This window comes from Schistocerca piceifrons, chromosome 1 (assembly GCF_021461385.2).
Source record: "Schistocerca piceifrons isolate TAMUIC-IGC-003096 chromosome 1, iqSchPice1.1, whole genome shotgun sequence".
In the NCBI taxonomy this organism is placed as follows: Eukaryota; Metazoa; Arthropoda; class Insecta; order Orthoptera; family Acrididae; genus Schistocerca; species Schistocerca piceifrons.
Window position 1 is genome coordinate 576860967 of NC_060138.1, and position 23371 is coordinate 576884337.

Consider the following 23371-nt stretch of genomic DNA (forward strand, 5'->3'; position numbering starts at 1 on the left):
ATTACTTTGATATGGACAGATATTTCATAGCAGAAAACCTTTGTATATTCAAGTTCTGTGCAGTTTTTATTGTTTCCAAGAGACTTTTCAACAGATGTTAATGACTTATGCGGTTTATGTTGAAAGAGTTCTATCTGAAGTTACATACTGTTTTAGCTTTTGATGTAACGTACCATCTGATTTTAAAGAATTATATGCTTTGATTTTCTGTTCGTAGCGTAATGCTTTCATCTTAAGAATAGGAGTGTGATTAGTATGTCACCATAGTATTCTTCAGAATTTTTAGCAGAAGTTTTAAAAGGACCCTGTTATCGCTCTTGTAGTTTGTATAACCACGACTACTGTGGAATTTAATCACAGCTGGTCCAACAGAATGAAATATTATGTCCTTTTCTGCATTGCTCCATTTAGAATTTATACTATACTAGAGCTCTTGTAACTCCAACTTTATAGAGGTGTAAGCTGAATTTTAAATGATATTTTTTTGTAATACAGTGCACGAAAGAATGCTGAAAACTTGAAAAAAGCAATGGAAAGTGTTGTGGTACCCATGTTTTGCAATACAGCTATTGGCATCACAGAGGACCAGCAAAACAAATTAAATAAGGTAATGTTCTTAATTGCTATGAATTATGGAGTTCCTGAAATTCCCTGACAGCGTAGTGTCATCTCTCATGCTGGATTAATTTATCGTTTCTGTCTTTTTATTTTGCATTCCAGAAGTGTCACTTGAAATAAGTGTGTGGGTTTGTCATTGCACTTACACAATAATACCTTTTCAGTATACGAGTAGGATAAAATTGTCTCTTACAAAGTGTTTTACTTTGTAGGGCCATTCTTTCACTTTTGTCATCCCAAGCTGTGATTTCTAGAAGATATTGAACATTAATGGGACACATGTTAGTGAAATTTTGGGACATAATGTCACTTTCTGTTTGTACTTAGGGATTTGTCAGTTGGAGAAATTAGTTGTCATATCTAATTTTAGAGTTATGTGTTGATGCACAGGAATTTGGAACCAAAAGTTCATGAGTATCCTCTGTTCCATTTCATGTTACAGCTATGCATGAAAGAAATTAAACTACCTTACTCATTTCACTTTGTACTGTTTTCTTGATCAGTTCTTGTGTTTCTTTGTTTATTAGGCTTTAAATTGACATAACACATGCAATTATGTCTTAATTTGTGTGCCCAGCAAAAAAATTCCATTCTAAGATTTTTTTTCTTTTACGATGTTACTATTTGCGTTAATCAACCCTCAGTTGTCAGGTTCAGGCCACCACTACAGTGCTGCATTGTGGTTTCTTATTTTTCAAAAGTGCCATATCTCATGGTAAATTTTTTGAGTTTTGTGTTTCCGGTAATATTTGGTGTGTCAATAGATCTCAAAATTACATTATTCAAAAATGGTTCAAATGGCTCTAAACACTATGGGACTTAACATCTGAGGTCATCAGTCCCATAGGCGTAGACCTGCTTAAACCTGACTAACCTAAGGACAGCACACACAGCCCTGCCCGAGGCAGGATTCGAACCTGTGACTGTAGCAGCAGTGCGGTTCCAGACTGAAGCACTTAGAACCACTCAGCCACAGCAGCCGGCAATTACATAATTTTTTACCATTATCCACACATCTTTTTGATACAGTGTGTGGAATGGTGTTACTCCATAAATGACAAAGCAGGCAAAGTAGTATTGGAAGCAACAGTTATACTGGGAAATGTTAAACTGTTGGAACTGGTTACAGTGTAACAGGACAACTAACATACAGATCTTTTCCAATGAATGTCTCCAGAACTAATAATCTACAACACTTTCAGGGGTGGTGGTGGCGATCATTGTGGACTAAAAGGAATCAGACACATAAACACACAGGGTTTTTTGAATCTTGAGTTCTCATCTCTGTGACGAACTAAAAACATCATAAATCTTATTGCAATTGATTTTTGGTCTTAACTGCATCTGAAATAAAATTTTTGGCAGTCATACCAGTACATCATCTCAAAACATGCAGTGCTGTAGGAGAATGTAAACTGATGAGCAAATTCAAGTTTGGTAGCTGTTGTACATTGTTGAAATTGCTGATTATCGGTAAACAGCAATGTGTCATTGGCTGTATGTGCTTGCTTTTAGTACATGTCTCACTCTGAACTTTTTAAAATAATATATTACTCCACTGTCTCAATGAGATACAGCAATAAAATCTCCCAGTCTTCCAGCCGTGTCGTGCAGTTACACACTCACCTCCTACTTTCAGCTAATTGCTCCCGGGCCATTGTCAAATTGTAACAGACTGCCGTGTGGCTGCTAGACTCATCCTTAACTAGCTTTGGTACCTGCTGTGAAGTTGCTGGTGCACAATTCACTGCTGTTTAAGGCAATGTTTTCATACCATGCCTACTGTAACATCACAATGCCCAAGTTTTGTGCTGCACTCAGCTGCAAATTGCTGTTTTTATTGATGGTGTTAGTAGATATGTGATCTCTACAGGTCCTTTAATTAATTTATCTGAGAAACAAACAGATATTGCAAGCATTTTAGCAAGCATCATCAAGCAGGATCATCAAGCAGAACAACATCAAAGAGAAGAATAAAAAAAAAAGCTTGCATTTTTGGCATTATGTGGTTCAGTGACGGGGGAAATTATCTATTTTCTGAAGAGACATAACATCTACTCAGTTTTCAGTTAAAATACTTCAACTCATGAGACCTGTGAAAGACAATGCAGGGCTCAGAACTCCTTGTGTTTACAAAATACAGTACAATTGCAGTATTAATTTTGGTGGGCCGTGTGTATGATAGAACTATGTCGGGTTGAACACAAGAGGTGTCTTTGACTGTGATATGAAGAGAAATTGGAGATAGCTGAAAATGGGGTAGAAATTGAATTTAAAATTTCTTTCAACAACATTTTTGTCATCACACAGACTAATGGTTCCTGGGGTGGTATCATAATCGAAATAGCTTTAAGGATCAAAATTGCTAATGATATTATGAATAAATATCATGGTTTGCAGCACAACATGGAACCCAAGCATTGTGAGGTTAAAGCAGGTGCTGCAGACACAGAACTAAAACATTGCTTCACGCAGTTATGAACTGAACACTAATAACATCACAGTACGTGCCGCAGCTACATAAGGATGAGATCAGCAACCATATGGTACTCAGTTACCAGTAGACAGTGCATGAGGTGCAATCAGCTGAAAGCTCGTGGACATATAATTACTTCATGTGGCCCAAGGCCTGAGAGTATTTTATTAAAAATAATAATTTGACAAATATGTTACATATTACTGACTGAATGTGTTACATGTAGTGATACATAACAATATATATTGACATTCCACTTATTTTTGTTGATGTTCCATTTATTTTTGTTGATAATTGTTTACATACCACTCACATCATTGACGAATTATGAACTGTTTGTTTGTCTTTGATGCTGCTGGTACGTCCTCACAATAATTGTAACCATAGGTGGTATATAAACATATTACCATTCTCTGTGGATTCAGTCCCATTTTTTGTTCTTTATCCTCTCCAAAGTGTTTTCACTGTGGTCTCTATCTATCATTATCACCTGTTCATCCCCCATTGCCTGCTTTTTAAATATGTAACATGCCACTATCTGTGCTTTTAATTGGATGAGTTCTTTATTATTATATAGCTATTCTCTAGCCCTGCTGACCCTTCCTATCTCTTTTCTATATGCCTTCCACATTTTCAGTATCTGCTCCAATCGAAACCAAAACTCAGCAAAATTGAACCATGTTGAACCATAGAGAGCATCCCCCCCTCCCCTGCACCCTCTCCTTTCCTCTCCTCTCCCTCCCCTTCTACTTCTCCCTGTCTCCCCCTATCTCCTCCTCTCCCTCCCCCCTCCACCCTCCCCTCTGTCTCCCCCTATCCCACCTCTCCCCTTCTCCCACCCCCTCTCTCTCTCCCATACCCTTCTCTCTCCCTCTCATACCCCTCTCTCTCCTCCCGCTCCCTCTCTCCTCCCCCCCTCTCCTCCCTCCTCCTCCTCCCCCTCCCTCTCTCCTCCCCCCTCTCCTCCCTCTTTCTCCTCCCCCCACGCTCCCCCTCTCCCCTCCCCCCCTCTCCCATCCCCCCTCTCTCATCCCTCCTCTCTCATCCCCCCTCTCTCATCCCTCCTCTCTCATCCCCCCTCTCTCATCCCCCCTCTCCCTCCTCCCCCTCTCTCATCCCCCCTCTCCCTCCTCCCCCTCTCTCATCCCCCCTCTCCCTCCTCCCCCTCTGTCTACCCCCTCTATCTCTCACCTCCCTGTGTGTGTGTGTGTGTGTGTGTGTGTTTTACACAGCTTTGGAAGTTGAAAAATAGTGCTCAACATGTCTTTTATGTGGCCATCTACTGCCCAACACTTTTTGTATACTAACTGGTATTCATTCATCATAGTACTTTTCTAGTTACTTTATTCATGCTGAAACAGTTATTTTTTGTTGTAGCTGTGTATACTTGTGTAAGCTATATACAATAAAATGTCCTTGTCTAGTCATCCAAATTTAGGTTTCCTGTGATTTCTCTACATTGCTCCAGGCAAATGGTAGATTGGTTTCTTAGAAAAGGGCCTGGCGATTCCCTTCCCCAGCCTTTCATAACCTGAGCTCATGCTGCATTTCTAATGACGGTGCTGTTGGTAGGACTTTAATCTTCTTACTTTTCAGTTAAAATATTGATCCTGCTGTGTTAGCGTATCAGTTAAAGACAGTAATACTTCAGTTATGTTGTAAACTAATCAGTGTTCAATACAGAGTACTAGCACAAAGCACCTCCTTCCATACTCAACAGTATTGCATATTCATACATGATTAGCATTTATTAGGTACAAAATGCAATTTATTAACCAAACACTGAAATTACAGTTCAACAGGCACTCTCAAAATACAAATTCTATGGAGAAAAAGTATGCACAGGGCATTTTATGTGTTGAAGTATATGCACAGGCATAGTATATTTTCCTATTATTTCTTGATTTGGGACATCATTTGTTCAGTGATATCTTTAACATGCAGTGATGTTCATGGGCTGTTTTTCTTCTCAAGCATTGATTTCATATTTTTGTACAGATTCAAACTGTGGACGCTGCTGTATGATTTTGAGAGGTAGGTGGTGTCTCGTGTACAAGTAAGATTTGTTTCCCAGTAGGCTGTTCATAGATTGTGCATGAGAACAAAAGTTGCATTTACATCTCTGTGCTTTTTATTCTTCTGTAATTTTACTGTTTTGTATGTGTTACATAGTAACATGGATAGGTTGAAGTTAGATATAGTGGGAATTAGTGAAACTATGTAGCAGGAGGAACAAGACTTCTGGTCAGGTGAATACAGGGTTATAAATACAAAATCAAATGGGGATAATGTAAGACTAGGTTTAACAATGAATAAAAAAATAGGAATGCGGGTAAGCTATTATGAACAGCACTGTGAATGGATTAGTGTAGCCAAGATAGACACAAAGCCTACGCCTACCACAGTAGTACAAGTTTATATGCCAAGTAGCTCTGCAGATGATGAAGAGATTGAAGAAATGTATGATGAGATAAAAGAAATTATTCAGATAGTGAAGGGAGACAAAAATTGAATTATCGTGGAGGACTGGAATTCGATAGTGGGAAAGGAAGAGAAGGAAAAGTAGTTGGTGAATATGGAATGGGGGTAAGGAATGTCAGAGGAAGCCACCTGCTAGAATTTTCCACATAGAATAATTTAATCATAACTAACACTTGGTTTAAGAATCATGAAAGAAGGTTGTATACATGGTAGAGGCCTGGAGATACTGGAAGGTTTCAGATAGATTATGTAATGGTAAGACATATTTTTAGGAACCAAGTTTTCAATTGTAAGACATTTCTAGGGGCAGATATGGACTGTGGCCACAAGCTATTGGTTATGAACTGTAAATTAAAACTGAAGAAACTGCGAAAAGATGGGAATTTAGGAAGATGGGACCTGGATAAACTGAAAGAACCAGAAGTTGTAGAGAGTTTCAGAGAGAGCATTAGGGAACAATTGACAAGAACAGGGGAAAGAAATGTAGTAGACGAAGAATGGATAGCTTTAAGAGATGGAATAGTGAAGACAGCCTCAAGATCAGGTAGGTAAAAAGATGAGGGCTTGTAGAAATCCTTGGGTAACAGAAGAGATACTGAATTTAATTGATGAAAGGACATAATATAAAAATGCAATAAATGAAGCACGTAAAAAGGAATACAAAAGTCTCAAAAATGAGATTGACAGGAAGTGTAAAATGGCTAAGCAGGGATGGTTAGAGGACAAATGTAAGGATGTAGAGGCATTTATCACTAGGGGTAAGATAAATACTGCCTCCAGGAAATTTAAGGATACCCATTGAGAAAAGAGAACCACTTGTATGGAAATCAAGAGCACAGATGGAAAACCTGTTCCAGGCAAAGAAGGGAAAGCAGAAAGGTGGAAGGAGTATACAGAGGGTCTATACAAGGGCGATGTACTTGAGGGCAATATTATGGAAATGGAAAGAGACGTAGATGAAGATGAAGTGAAAGACCTAATTCGAAACAGGGCACCGGGAGTAGACAACATTCCATTAGAACTACTGATAACCTTGGGAGAGCCACCCCTGACAAAACTCTACCATCTGGTGAGCAAGATGTGTGAGACAGGCGAAATACCCTCAGACTTCAAGAAGAATGTAATAATTCCAATCCCTAAGAAAGCAGGTATTGACAGGTGTGAAAATTACCGAACTATCGGTTTAATAAGTCATGGCTGCAAAGTACTAACACAAATTCTATACAGACAAATGAAAAAACTGGTAGAAGCTGACCTCGGGGAAGGCCAGTTTGGATTCCGTAGAAATGTTGGAACATGTGAGGCAATACTGACCCTATGAATTATCTTGGAAGATAGTATAAGGAAAGGCAAACCTAAGTTTCTAGCATTTGTAGACTTAGAGAAAGCTTTTGACATTGTTGACTGGAATACTCTCTTTCAAATTCTGAAGGTAGCAGTCATCAAATACAGGGATCCAAAGGCAATTTACAATTTGTACAGAAACCAGATGGCAGTTATAAGAGTCATAGGGCATGAAAGGGAAGCAATGGTTGGGAAGGGAGTGAGACAGGGTTGTAACCTATCCTCGATGTTGTTCAATCTGTATACTGAGCAGGCAATAAAGGAAACAAAAGAAAAATTCGGAGTAAGAATTAAAATCCATGGAGAAGAAATAAAAACTTTGAGGTTTGCCGATGACACTGTAATTCTGTCAGAGACATCAAAGGACATGGAAGAGTAGTTGAACAGATTGGACAGTGTCTTGAAAGGAGAATATAGGATGAACATCAACAAAAGCAAAACAAGAATAATGGAATGTCATTGAATTAAATCAGGTGATGCCGAGGGAATTAGATAAAGAAATGAGACACTTAAAGTAGTAAATGAGTTTTGCTATCTGGGAAGTAATTGATAATGGTCGAAGTAGAGAGTATATAAAATGTAGACTGGTAATGGCAAGGAAAGCATTTCTAAAGAAGAGAATTTTGTTAACATCGAGTATAGATTTAAGTGTCAAGAAGCCTTTTCTGAAAGTATTTGTATGGAAGTGAAACATGGGTAAGATAATGGTATTTTATTACTGACAGCATGTTTCATTATTCTGCTGGTGGTATCTATTATAATTGTTTTTGAGCCCTTGCTCAGCATATTTATACCCAAATATCACATTTTTCAAAGAGCCCAAGGTATTCGATAAATCAGTTACGTAGGTCAGGAACAAGAGTGGGCCAAGTACCGATCTATTTGAGATTCCACACTTAATATGTCCCCACTCCAATTTTAGTTTTCTTCTTACAGTATCATTTGCCAGTGTGACCTTCTATTTTTTTGACATATGACTGCATCTATGTGAGAAGAATGGCTTTAACACCATAATGTTTTAGTTTCCATAGCAGAGTTTTGTGAACTCCACAAGTGAAGGTCATGGCGAGGCCATAGAAAATATCAACATGGTAATTTTTCTTATTTAGCTCTATCGGAAAAAGTTGTTCTTCTTCCAAAAGTTTAAGCCTGGTCTTTGCCACCTCAGCTTCCTCTCTTCTATAGTACTCTTCATCTCCATGTATGAGGGTGGCACCAAAAGTAAGGTTCCCATATTTTTTACAAATAGAAAACATTGTTTATTGTTATTAATTTATACATAATCGAAAAGCTTACACTTTTGTCTATTTCTCAACATAGTCTCCATTTCTTTCAAGAAACTTTTGAAGATGGTGCTCCATCTTTTGTATTCCTAAGTCAAAGAAGTCTCCCGCTGGGGGCTAAATCCGGGCTGTATGGGGGATGGTGCATAAAAGTCCACCCAAATTTCTTCAAAAACTCTTGCATTTGACGAGTTACATGCGGTCAAGCATTGTCATGAAGAAGCACTACTCCCTCCTTCAGTTGTCTTCCCTGGCGATTCTGGATTGCTCGCCAGAATTTGATCAATATTTCACAATATCTGTCTGAGTTTATTGTCGTCCCAGGTTGCATGAAATCAATGAGGAACACCCCCTTCTGATCGCAAAACATAGTCGTCATAACCCTTCCTGCTGATTGCGTTTGTTGGAATTTCTTTGGTGGCTGTGAACTGGAGTGATGCCATTGACGATATTGTTGTTTTGTTTTGAGGGTGTAATGAAACACCCACATTTCATCTCCTGTGACGACAGAGTCCAACAACTTTTCCTTGTTGCCTACCCCCTCACATTGTTGAAGAAACTTGCGAACACAGTCAAGGCGTTGCTCCATGTGTCCGGAAGTCAGCATCTGGGGGACCCAGTGAGCACACACCTTGCGATAACTCATTTCTGTTAAAGTTCTTTCAATTGTGCTGTGCGAAGCTTCAAGAATGCATTCAACAAGTTCACAGACAGTGTCCCTCCAATCTTTGGGCAGCTCACTGTTGATCTTCTATATAATCACATCCGAAACCGACCTCCTTCCACTCCATTCTTCATTGTGAACTTCTGTGCGACCCTCAGCAAAAGCCATGCACCATTTGCGGGCATGCTGAACAGACATGCACTCTTCACCACAAACCTCAGCTAGTTATCCATAAGTTGCCATAGGTGGTAAGTTCCTTGTGTGGAGAAACCAGATTACTGCTCAAACCTCGCACTTGGCGGGAGCAGCGACCAATACTTCCATCTCTGATAGCTGCCAAGCCAACACTGAGCGACATAGCGAATCGCGGACGGTCATCCTTTCATTTTATTTCTTAGGATTCTTTGAAAATGTTTTGTAGAAGAACACCATGTCTGATTAAGTGTCCAGTGCATTTTGCTTTGTGTTGATCTATAATTTTCAGTAGTTTTTTTCTTCCCTCCTATTTCCTGCAGAGCCCTCTCATTCGTTTTTATGGCAGTCCAGCTAGTTTTTGTAATTCACCTCCAGAATGACAATGCCGCAGCTTCAAGATGGGTTTTCTCTTGCTTTACTAATGTGTGGGTTTCATACCTGTATGTCAACACACTCCACACATGGGTTTCTACAAGTCTTTTCTCAGAGTGGAAGCTGATGTGCTTGTTCAATAGAAGGTTCCTCTTATTTTGGAAGGCACTCTTGCCAGTGTTATTCTTCTCTTGATTTCCTTGAGGCATCTGTTGGTTTTCTCTGCGGTGCTACAGAGATGGTTTAACTTGGTTACTTCCTCATGTTCCACAATGCCTATTTTGATGTAATTTTTACCTCCACCACCTATTCTTGGCATAACCATGACTTTTGTTTTATTGGGATTTAATTTTATTATCTCTTTATTTAAGACAGTGAGCATTTTATTTAGTTCTTTCTGTGAGTTTGCCACTATTGCATCATCATCCGACAAATGTGATGCAGTGAATTTGAACACCATTAATTTTGATTCCACTCATGCTTTCTTACTGTTGTTGTTGCCTCCTCAGTGAACATTGTAAGTAAATAAGGTAAATATGGTCCACTACCCCCCTCCCTGTCATACTCCGCTTCAGATTTTTGCTTCTTTCATGTCACTATTAATATTGAGTTCAGTACTTTGACTTCCATGTAACTGCAAAATTAATTGCTTGTCCTTACAGTCAAGTTCTACTTCACACATTTGCATGAAATAGTAACTTCCAATCAACATCATCTGATGCTCTTTATAGGTCAATAAATGCTCAGAATTTGACTCACTACTAGTATTGCTGTGGTCGTTACTTTCATTGTTCTGAAGTGAAATTGGTCTTTGCCTAAGTTTCAATCTATTTTCTTTTGTATCCTCTCTTTGCCTATTAACTGTTAACAAGTATTTATTGCTAACAAAAATGCATTAACCAAACATGGGAAGGAGGGTGATGTGTCTATAATTGATCATTTGTGTATCCCCACTTCCATAAATGGCTCTTATCTCCATATACTTCAGTATTTCGGAAAAAAAAACACTTTAACTCATCAATTGATTACAAAGAGAATTCTATGGAAGTTATCAAGTTAGCACAGGCTTTTACTGCTTTAGTTGAAATAATATCAGAGCAGAAGAATTACTCCTTTTCAGTGATCTAATAATTTTTTCGATCTCTTTTAAAGTTGATTTGGCAAAACACTTGTGTACTGGTGGAGTATTTTATCCTTTCTAAGATTCCTGCAACATAAATATAATATATGTGCTTCCTGTGGGCCATTTTTCCTATGCTTTCAGCAATTAATAGGGACAATTCATTGTATTTGGTGCCCAGTGAACTAAATTTTCACATGTGCCTGGCTGCTAAAGTCATCAGGAAGCTGGATTATTCATCCTGCATAGTTGATTTGTTTCATACCTAGTAACACTCCAAATTACAATTAATGTGTTCTTGAAGTTTTAATTTTTTGTGCATAATGCTTGGTTTCCACTTTCCTGATGACACAGTGAAAAATTTTGCAGTGTTGTTTGTAGTGCGTCTCTAAATCTTGTTTAAAAATAGTCCTGAGCATTGATTGAAAGCCGGCCGTGGTGGTCTAGCGGTTCTAAGCGCTCAGTCCGGAACCGCGCGACTGCTACAGTCGCAGGTTCGAATCCTGCCTCGGGCATGGATGTGTGTGATGTCCTTAGGTTAGTTAGGTTTAAGTAGTTCTAAGTTCTAGGGGACTGATGACCACAGATGTTAAGTCCCATAGTGCTCAGGGCCATTTTTTTGAACCATTGATTGAAAAGTTGTCTCTTCCAGACACAGGATAATTTTATCTCAAAAGCTAGCCATGTCTTGACTTGCACTGTGGTTATCCTGACCTGTAGTAAAGAAAAGCTGGGTTGACAGTGTTGTAAAAATATTTTTGGGAAACATTAAATTTTTCATCTACTGCATAGCCTTGACAAACTTATTCACACACTTAATCCAATAAATTTTCCCTAAATAATAAGAGTGAGTTTGCATTTATAATTCTTGGGAGAACATGATTATGGGGGTGCTTTATTGCTGCCATTTGACCACCAATATCAGACTAACCTTTTATTATGAGGCTCACAACTATTTGATGAAAGACAGTCGAATTTAGAAATAAATTATCATTGCTGTTGTGTTATGCCATCATACTTTTGTTGGAATGTTACTGTGGGGCATAAACCAAAGTTGTACATCAATAACTCTGGGTTACCTTAATAAGTTCTATCTGAGATTAAATAAATGCTCAGTTATTGTATTGAAGTCATATTAGTACTCTCCAATTGCCTGCCTTCTTGCAAGGGGTATGTATGCTGTCACAGCTGCCAACTTGTGTGTTTCCAAGTCTGTTATTAAAGCACTGCAATCAAGAGTGTTACAATAAGCATAGATTTAGGCCAGTAATTTTATTTCACTTCTCTGTGTGTGTAGCTGTTCTTCTCTTACGTATTACGGCTACAGTAATGTGATGTCAAATTGTATCTAACTCGGTGCATCTTTTCAATTTCTGTAAATTCTAAAAGTTGATTTGTTTAACAATAGTTCATGTGGAGGCATACCTTTAGACTTTACAGATTTCTGTAATGATGACAGAAGCACATGTTTTTCATTTAAAAGGCTGCTTATGTTTTAATGAAAAAATCCAAATTTATTTCAGTTGCTACCTTCATGCTGTGCAAGTTGCCGTTTGTTATTTCTCTTTGTTGTCACTCAACTGCTCTGTCTTTTGTGAACAGTTATCACAAAAAAGGAAAGTGAAAATATTGACAGTCATAGGGGTTGGACAGACACTGCTCTAATTATATTAAATGCTGTGGGAATTTAGTCTTCGGAGGTATTCAGATGTGGACCTTTTGTGTGCTGTGTTCCTGTGAGGGGCCAATGCGCCAGTGATACACATGAATAATTGCCTCACACTTTCAGCAACTCCTGAAGCTCTACATTTGCATACTTTGCATAATCCATTTTCTAGGGCTTTTCATGTTGCCAAAAGAGTGATGCAGTCTTCACATTAGTGTGAGGAGTGCTCTTAGCTATGTGCCTGATGTCGTCCTCAATTGTATAGGTATGGTTACAGCTACGAATGGTCTAGCTGTGGATTTACCTTAAAACATTAACGCCTCTGACTACTTTCTTTACTGCTTTCAGAAGGCACGGCTGTAGATTATGTTTGAGTTTGGTCCAGCACTGTCTGTGCACTCTCTCTTTTGCCCCTCATATTGCTGGTAATCTCTGTTATCCTTTTTCATTCACTCAGGGCACCTTTCTGTGATACTGCTGCTGCTCTTTTTAACTGTCACTAATTCACTTGCTTGCCCCCCCCCCACACACACACACACACACACACACTTTTGTAGCATATATTTTATCCATTGTCTCACAGATATAATTAAATTTGCACTCAGTTCCTTTCATAATCACTTATACCAGCTCTTGATACTTCACTTAAATGTTGTGAGGACATTTAAGATGCTGAACAACATGGATCCCCTCACCATCTTACAACTTCTTTATTCATAATTGTGTCATCTACCTATTATCTTTTCATGCCTCTTACAACCCCAATAAATTGTGTAACAACAAAACAATCAATTTTTGACAAAATAATTTAATTGTATAGATAAAAAATCTATTTACCAAGCGGTGGCAGAACACACAAAAAGAGGGTTGTAATTACGCAAGTTTCCAGAGCCAGTAGCTCCTTCTTCAGGGAGAAGGGTTGAAGAGGAAGGAAAGGGGGTGGGGGCTGGAGAGGTCTAGGGAAAGGGGTAGATTTTGGGAAGCTCACCCAGAACTGCAGGTCAGGGTAGATTGACGACACGGGACAAGAAGGAAAGACTGATTGTTGGGGACTGCATCGGATGAGATTTGAAAACCGGAGAACTTAAAGGTGGAAGACAGGATAATATGCAAGTCAGAGATTACTGCTTAAACTTAATGCATGAGCTAATAAGAGTGAAATGCTACTGCTTAAACATAGTGCATGAGTTAATAAGAGTGAAAAGCTAAGTACATAATGTAGGCGGTACAGAACAGAGGTGGAAGGGTGCTGGTGAAAAATAGAAGGGTAAGACAATGAAAGATGTAGAAAACTAAAACGAAGTGAAGAAAAGAGTAATTACTGTGAAAAAATGCTGAGACAGAAGAAGTTAATTAAATTAAGGCCAGGTGGGTGGCGAGATCCAAGGACATGTTGCAGTGCTAGTTCCCATCTGCGGAGTTCTGAGAAACTGTTGTCTGGGGGAAGAATCCAAATGGTGCGTGTGGTAAAACAGGCACTGAGGTCACAATTGTCATATTATAGAGCGTGCTTTGCAACAGGGTATTGCTTGTTGCCAGTATACACCCTCTGCCTGTACCCATTCATCCTAATTGATAGTTTGGTGGTAGTCATGCTGATGTAAATGGTCAAACAGTGTTTACATTACAGCTTTTACATCGGCATAACTATCACCAAATTATCAATTAGGATGAATGGGCATAGGGAAATGGTGTATACTGGCAACACACAGTATCCTGTTGCAGGACATGCTTTACAACATGGCAATCATGACCTCGGTGCCTGTTTTACGACATGCACCATTTGGATTCTTCTGCCAGACACCAGTTTCTCAGAACTCCACAGGTGGGAACTTGCACAACAACATGTCATTGATTCTCGCCCTAATTTGCGTTAATTTCTTCTGTCTCAGTGTTTCTTCATAGTAGCTACTCTTTTCTTAATTCTGTTTTAGTTTTCTACGCCTTTCATTGTCTTACTCTTCTATTTTTCACTGCCCCCTCCTATCTTTGTTACGTACAATGCAGTTGGCTATGCACTCTTATTAACTCTTGCATGATGTTTAAGCAGTAATCTCTGACTTGCATATTACTCTGTCTTCCATCTTTAAGCTCTGAGGTTTTCAAATCTTGTCCGATGCAGTCTCCAACAATCAGTCTTCCCTTCTCATCCCGTGCAGTAAGTCTACTCTGCCCCGCAGTTCTGGGTGAGCTTCCCAAAATCTACTCCTTTTCCTATACCTCTCCAGTCCTTTACCTTCACACCTCTTCCTTCCCCTTCAACCCTTCTGCCTGAAGGAGCCACTGACTCCAAAAGCTTGTCTAATTACAAGCCTCTTTTATGTGTATTCTGCCATCGCTTGGTGAATTGATTTTTTATGTCTACAATTAAATTATTTTGCCAATAAATTATGTGTTTTACAGTACATTTAAATTCTAGTCATAGGAACTCTACATTCTCTGTCCTTGCAAGCAGTGTTCTCATCCAACTGCAGAGATATTTTCACTTTTTTTGCAAACAAATTGAGATTTTTTGGTTGCTTTTCTTTTTTACCCTGGCTTTCCAATGCAACTAATCTATAATACTAGAACTGGCTCTTGATCAGTGTTTCTTTGTTTCTTTCTGTCCAGTAATAGAGGACATAATACTGCAGATTCGGTGGAAGTTTGACTATTATCTGTTCACTTGAAAATACTTAATTCATACTTTGCAATCATGTGTAACCAGATACCACGTCAGAAAAATGTTCATACATTCAGATTTCATTTATGCCTTCTGTGAAACATGTTTGAGTGGCTTTCAATTATTTTCCACCACTCTTACCTTCATTCTCTACCAGTATCTTCTCAGTAACATTTTTGTTCTGCTCTTCTATGTAGGATCTATACTTATTCACCAAATCATTCTCAATCTTCTGTAAACCTCTTTAATTGCACACCCAAGTTTATATTTAATTCTATTTATTGCATTCTCTATTTCTGTTCTTAATTTGGTAGGTCAGTTTTCCTTTTTTGTAATTCTTTTCAGCATTTTTTGTTGTTGATTTGTTGTCATGGATTTTTAATAAATGCCCATAAAGTTGTTGTCTTCTTTTCTTTATCAGTGCTACAACTCCTGTTTTCTGGTACACATTTCATGTTAAAGCATAAGATATTTCAGACCATTTTTCTCTTTTTCTGATTTCCCGTAGACGTCTCTTTCCAGTCATGTTCAGTGTTTCCATTTGATGCAGGCCTGAAAATTGTATCCATTTATTTTTAATTTAGACCCATCGAACAAATTTTTCTGATTATTTTATAAGCGATGTCCGTTTTCCTGAGATGCTCTTTAGTCTCAATTTTCTCCTGTCCATTCTCTTGTATTATTTCTCCTAGGTAGTTGAATCTTTAAACTGTCTTCATTTCCACATTACCCATCTCCAGTGGGCATGGGACATCTTTGATATTGATCATAAACTCAATCTTAGTGCATGTGATTTGTAGGGGTTGTGGGAAGAAAGTGGGGACACATGGGAGAGTATTTTATATTATTGCATGTTACATGTGTGATGAAATTAAAAAACAAAAACATAAATACAATAAGACAAAGCAATTTATGTTGGAGACAGCATTTTCTAGTCCTACAAATGAAACTAATTGTCACCAGAATGTGGTTCATTTGAAAACACAGATAAAGTGATCAGGTTAATCCATATGAAACTGAGGATTAGCACTTTCTTTCAGCTGTAACTTTGCTCATCTGTTAGTCTACACTCGGAAGCTGCTCTGGCATTGAGTGTGGATGGTTCTTTCTGTTGTGAGAGTATCTGATGGACATATGTCAAATAATGTACATCACACTGCAATAATGAATATTCATTTTCTTCCTGTGTGTTTATAACCAGTGCCAATGTTTGATGCCAATGCCCTAGCCTTGTGAATACTGTTGGCTGCTTTCCCTTTGCCTTTACAGCAAAGGGAAGTGGGGGCGGTGATGTGTATTACCTGGTCACAAGACTTTACGTCAGTGTCCTGAATTAAATTCCAAATCTCTGCGCGGCATGTCACGAAGTCGGCACATTTGACACTGTTGATGGAGATCCGTCTGTTGAATGGGCACATTAATTTGAGTAGCTCCCATAGTGTTATTCAAGAGGATCAGGCTGTGTGCTGACAGCAGGTTTAACCTCCCTCCCCGGCTCTCCCTGGCTCTCCCTGTCTCTCTCCCAACCCCCATCACTCATCATCACCATCTTATACAAACACACCACCACGCACACAATCTTTTAAAATTACACGTCACAAAGAAGAGGCGCCAGTGTAAGCTAAGGGTAGGGAAGATATTTCCAAATAGATGGCTGAACTTACCCTTCAGGGTCTCCTAGCCAACCATGCCATATGACTTCACTTTCTTTACTACTTGATGATCAGCATTGTTACAAGCAATAATTTCAGCATATAGGTGGGCAGTTACATTCCAAGACACTGTAAGGTACAGTTTGCAAGTGGCAGCTTGATACATAGATTCACGCTATTTAGAGAAGAAATGCTTTTTTTTCATAGCCTTGTCATTTACCTTTGAGACCATCCTGTTTCTGCGGCTCATTTGGGTACTGGGAGTAGTCTGTGTTTTCTGAGTTGGTTACCAGCCATCTGCTCAACCCCCTTGTAGGAGGACCAGGATTTTCTTTCGATATGTTCCGGTTATTTAAAGGTGCTGGAAATAAGTTTGCCTTTCATCCTCTCCCATTGGCTTTGTAGTCTGTAGCCACTGTGTGTCATACATTGTCTAGGGATCTCACGACTCATGCCTTCTAGGATGTGGGAGCAGGGTCTGTTGGCAGAGCTGCAGTGAAATCCTGGAGGTCTGATTCATTTCTCAAATTTCAGTGGACATTTCCCAGAGTTTTGTTTCTGCAAACAGGTACCGGCAGCCTGAGCAGACTCCAAGGTCCTTTGCCAACCTTTGATTGTTGGAGAATAGAAAGGAGAACTGCAAATCTTTAGCCTCGATGATAAAATTTGAGATTACAGAAGAAAATGGAACAAACATCTACAGAGAATGGAGAGTGAGAGACTTCCCTTAAAGGCAAGACATTATAAGTGCCATGGGAGAAGAGACAGAGGAAGACTCTGACAGAGATGGGTACCGTAACAGGAAATTCCTGCTGAATACCTGAAGAGAAGATGAAGATGAATGCTCATTTTTGGTGATTAAAGCACCACTTTGATAACTGAACACAAACCAAGTTACTGACAGCAATACATACATAGCCTGGCTGATTACAAGATGTTAACAAAATAATTGATACCCGCTGACTGACTAATAGTGACACAGGAACATTTACAGTTCAGCTGTTGGGCACTGACTCACATAAAGTAACTGTATATTTTGACAGCTAACCAAGGGCTGATTGACAGTGACACAGAAATGTTTATCGTTTGACTATGGGCACTAACTGACTTGGAGAAGTTTACATTTTGGTTGCTGACCATGAACCATCTCAATAATTCTCCATCATGCATACTTATAGTTATGCATGAGATTAAAAATCAAAAGTCAAGTCTGTAGGGACAGAAAAAAAATGCAAAATTTTATGTACTATTTTATGGAAATGATTTCTACTTATGTGGGTTTCCACAAAGCCCACCAAAAAGTTTCTAGAAGATGAAGTTTTCCAAATTGAGTAATTAACAAACTAATAAATTATTCTAGTGAAAGTAGGCAGTTTTGGAATCAGGAAAATCTAGGCTCAAAACTGTGCTACTGACTTTTGAAAATAATTGTTATTTAAGATTCAAACATTCTGGAATATGAAAATTCTGAATATGAATGTATTTTGAAAAAGAAATTTCTGGAAAAAGTTAAATATCTGTTGAAAAGAGAATGAGGGCCTTTAAATGAACGATATCAGTTTAGAAACAAACTGCTGGTTGCTCACTGAAAATTTCACCTCTGCGTTTTTTGTATGGATCTGATATCAATATTTTTTTAAATAAAGTATTTCCAGATGAACTGAATGTACTATTATCATTAGTAGTCCAAAAACTATAATAATAAAGTTCAATGAAAGAAAGAATGGATAGGGAATAAGCTATTTTGTGTAATTATGTACAATTGCTACTTTAAAAAAATCAAGATTTACAATGGCCAGGAGTGGATGGACACTATGGTGAGTGGTAGAACTGGGTTTTCAGTGTCAGAAGGTACTAGGTAGTGCAGCACACCAGGCAGGGTAGCAATGGAGCAACATGTAGTTATTTGGGTGCAGTCCATTGTATCACAGACAAATCATCGATTAAACATTATTTCATTGCTGATCATACAACAACAGCCTTAGTGATGCTCAATAGTGGAAACTCCCTCTAGGATGTGTGCTGTAGATGACATGTGCAGAGGTGCTGAAGCAAGCAAGTGGCCTGCAGTCTCTGGTTAGCTCTCAGTGTCACGTGCCAAGAGAAACAATGATGCTGGCAACTCACCCAGAGCACTGACATGAGGTGTGTTCAGCACCCTAGGCTGCCTGTGTGCTGACTGGACACAGCTTCACAGTTCAGGATAGGACATGCTGTAATGTGGAGAATCCTGCCACAGTCTCTGTGAGGAAGACAGTTCTGGGCAATAGTGCCTGCTCTTGCAAGCGGAGGAAGATGGTGACAGTATGCCCACACGGGCAAAGGTGACCAAATGGCTGCCTGACTCTAGTCTTGAAGAGGACCCTCCCAGGTAAGAGGCTGACTGTGACTAGAAGTAGAGCCAGAGATGCCTCACAGGTTTGATGGCACAACATTCACAACATCGGACTCAGAGCCGGCAGTACACCTGCAGTTAGTGAAGGCCAAGCCTTGAGTGGCAGCATGTAGGTTCATGTCAGTTTATAGATGGGCATAGACCTCCTCTTGTGGCTGACTGACTGCATTTATTTATCAAAGAATAAGGGTATATATATATGGGCTAGGGGCATACTTGTTTTGCCATGGCATTTGTTCTCATCATGTAAACTCAAACAGATCCCACGACTTGGACATGAGGCAGTCAGGTTACGAACACTACAGAGGCTCTGACTTTCAGCTTTATCAATGATATTGCAATTCTACTCACATGTCTGCCCTGGAGATGTGGTAATTGCCTGGTGTCGTAGTGTCTATTCTTGTTGTATCGGCAGGCAACACTCATGTAAAACATCTGTTTGACCTCGGCCTGACCCACTTCCCTGGCATCTTCTATTAGCTGTGGCAGAGTCATTACTTTATAGTATAGTTGGGACAGTGCACATGTCCCTTTTTCAGTAGATTCAGCCTCCATATGTCGGCTCATGGTAATTCTGCAAAGACTTGATGTACATCCTACAAATTGATAATTGTGTACAGTACATTCAGCTTTCTCTTTTCAGGAGTTAGCTTAAACCACAAGTTACACTGGATGTGTACTTAGCCTAAATAACACACCCATGATTAGGCCACTGGCTTTTCTCCTTTCTACATGTAACCGGATTCTTTATTCTTGACTCATTCCCTAATAAGTACTTAAAAATAAATTGATTTACTCAATAAATTCCTCATGTTTACCAGGCAGTATCTACACCAAATTACACTTAACTATTCCTTACTGACCATGTGTAATCCAGTCTTGTGTAGCCATATGTTCTCTAAACTTCCTTAATTTTTTTACCCATAAACATTACTCATTTGACCCGAATTGCAACAAATTAAAATTGACATTGGAAACCTCTTTTCCTCTTCACAAATTGTCTTTTCGCAGCAAATGGTTGTATTCAATTGATCTCTTACATTTGGCTTTTCTTCCTGTCTGTCCAGCGGCTTCTTCACTTGCTGATATGGTACAGCTCTCAGAACTTTGCATACACTACAAAAGTTTCCTATGTTTTCTTGAAACCACACCCCTAAGAGTGTGCACAGGTAGTTCCACTTAATGCTCTCACTGTGTTGCTAATCACGCACTGAATTCTGCTGGCAAAGTTAAGATTCCTTGCAGCTTGCAATACTACAGTACACAAATTGAGTCTTATTGATTTCACCTGCTGTTTAATTGGTTGGTCGTGCATGACAGACAAATGCTACAGCTTATCACTGCTGACAGTTTCCCCTATTTGAAAGAGTGGTTTGTGCTTCCACTCCTGTTTTACTGTAAGCTATATGCATGCTTCAGTAATTACCATCAGATCCATTGGTGAAGTGGTATACCTTTGAAAGAAAGGTGTGAGGATTGTTGAAATCTATTAATTTCAAGCAGATCTTGGGACATTGGGACGTCAACAGAATATAGGAGTGCCACAAGAGGAAGGGAAAGAGAGATTACACTGCCATTTGGTTTTTGTGCGAGACACTCCTCTGAGGGAGACAGCTCCAGGAAAATGTAAGAACATATTTAAAAAGTAGAACTGAGTTATATACCAGCAGAGTTCTAGTTCTATCGTATAGCGATGATTGCATCATAGATGATACTGAAGTTAATATATCAATGAAAATAATCAGTTTTTGAAAATATAAATATAATTTGATAGATTTAAAAAATCTATACTCATCAAGTGGCAGTAGAAGAAAACTTGTAAAGGTTAAGTTACTGTGCACCGCCTCCTGGTAGAAGCCTTGAAGCGGGAGGAAAAGGACTGGTGAGGTTTTGGAAGTGGGGAGAATTTGGAAAAGCCACCAAGAGACAAGGCCAGGGGAGACTTACTAGATCTACATCTATATCTACATCCATTCTCCGCAAGCCACCTGACAGTGTGTGGCAGAGGGTACACTGAGTACCTCTATCGGTTCTCCCTTCTATTCCAGTCTCGTATTGTTCGTGGGAAGAAGGATTGTCGGTATGCTTCTGTGTGGGCTCTAATCTCTCTGATTTTATCCTCATGGTCTCTTCGCGAGATATACGTAGGAGGGAGCAATATACTGCTTGACTCTTCGGTGAAGGTATGTCCTCGAAATTTCAACAAAAGCCCATACCGAGCTACTGAGCGTCTCTCCTGCAGAGTCTTCCACTGGAGTTTATCTATCATCTCCGTAACGCTTTCGCGATTACTAAATGATCCTGTAATGAAGCGCGCTGCTCTCCGTTGGATCTTCTCTATCTCTTCTATCAACCCAATCTGGTACGGATTCCACACCGCTGAGCAGTATTCAAGCAGTGGGCGAACAAGCGTACTGTAACCTACTTCCTTTGTTTTCGGATTGCATTTCCTTAGGATTCTTCCAATGAATCTCAGTCTGGTATCTGCTTTACCGACGATCAACTTTATATGATCATTCCATTTTAAATCACTCCTAATGCGTACTTCCAGATAATTTATGGAATTAACTGCTTCCAGTTGCTGACCTGCTATTTGGTAGCTAAATGATAAGGGATCTATCTTTCTGTGTATTCGCAGCACATTACACTTGTCTACATTGAGATTCAATTGCCATTCCCTGCACCATGCGTCAATGCGCTGCCGATCCTCCTGCATTTCAGTACAATTTTCCATTGTTACAACCTCTCGATACACCACAGCATCATCTGCAAAAAGCCTCAGTGAACTTCCGATGTCATCCATAAGGTCATTTATGTATATTGTGAATAGCAACGGTCCTATGACACTTCCCTGCGGCACACCTGAAATTACTCTTACTTCGGAAGACTTCTCTCCATTGAGAATGACATGCTGCATTCTGTTATCTAGGAACTCTTCAATCCAATCACACAATTGGTCTGATAGTCCATATGCTCTTACTTTGTTCATTAAACGACTGTGGGGAACTGTATCGAACGCCTTGCGGAAGTCAAGAAACACGGCATCTACCTGTGAACCCGTGTCTATGGCCCTCTGAGTCTCGTGGACGAATAGCGCGAGCTGGTTTTCACACGACCGTCTTTTTCGAAACCCATGCTGATTCCTACAGAGTAGATTACTAGTCTCCAGAAAAGACATTATACTTGAACATAATACGTGTTCCAAAATTCTACAACTGATCAACGTTAGAGATATAGGTCTATAGTTCTGCACATCTGTTCGACGTCCCTTCTTGAAAACGGGGATGACCTGTGCCCTTTTCCAATCCTTTGGTACGCTACGCTTTTCTAGTGACCTACGGTACACCGCTGCAAGAAGGGGGGCAAGTTCCTTCGCGTACTCTGTGTAAAATCGAACTGGTATCCCATCAGGTCCAGCGGCCTTTCCTCTTTTGAGCGATTTTAATTGTTTCTCTATCCCTCTGTCGTCTATTTTGATATCTACCATTTTGTCATCTGTACGACAATCTAGAGAAGGAACTACAGTGCAGTCTCCCTCTGTGAAACAGCTTTGGAAAAAGACATTTAGTATTTTGCCCTTTAGTCTGTCATCCTCTGTTTCAGTACCATTTTGGTCACAGAGTGTCTGGACATTTTGTTTTGATCCACGTTCCGCTTTGACATAAACCAAAATTTCTTAGGATTTTCTGCCAAGTCAGTACATAGAACTTTACTTTCGAATTCATTGAACGCCTCTCGCATAGCCCTCCTCACACTACATTTCGCTTCATGTAATTTTTGTTTGTCTGCAAGGCTTTGGCTATGTTTATATTTGCTGTGAAGTTCCCTTTGCTTCCGCAGCAGTTTTCTAACTCGGTTGTTGTATCACGGTGGCTCTTTTCCATCTCTTACGATCTTGCTTGGCACATACTCGTCTAATGCTTATTGTACGATGGTTTTGAACTTTGTCCACTGATCCTCAACACTATCTGTACTTGAGACAAAACTTTTGTGTTGAGCCGTCAGGTACTGTGTAATCTGCTTTTTGTCACTTTTGCTAAACAGAAAAATCTTCGTACCTTTTTTAATATTTCTATTTACAGCTGAAATCATCGATGCCGTAATCGCTTTATGATCGCTGATTCCCTGTTCTGCGTTAACTGTTTCAAATAGTTCGGGTCTGTTTGTCACCAGAAGATCTAATATGTTATCGCCACGAGTCGGTTCTCTGTTTAACTGCTCAAGGTAGTTTTCAGATAAAGCACTTAAAAAAAAATGAGAAGGAAAGACTGGTTATTGGAAATTGCACCAGACGAGATTTGAAAAACCTGACAGCTTCAAGGTTGAGGCTAGGGTAGTAAGCAATGTAGTGATTGTTGACAAAGAGTTAATAACAGCAGAAAGCTAAGTGCATTGCATATGATAGAGGTGGAGGGTGGGGAAAATGCATAGATCAGAAAACAA

At 39.4% G+C, this 23371-nt stretch overlaps 1 protein-coding gene across 4 annotated transcripts in view; it reads left to right on the plus strand.

The window, feature by feature from the left end:
* The window catches only part of LOC124802124 (calcium homeostasis endoplasmic reticulum protein), a 341070-nt gene that overhangs the window by 104788 nt on the left and 212911 nt on the right, over positions 1-23371 (plus strand). For all 4 annotated transcript variants that reach the window (XM_047263128.1, XM_047263126.1, XM_047263124.1 and 1 more), the window contains one exon: positions 496-607. In XM_047263128.1, the coding sequence (XP_047119084.1) occupies positions 496-607 (112 nt within the window). The remainder of the gene's footprint in view (positions 1-495; positions 608-23371) is intronic.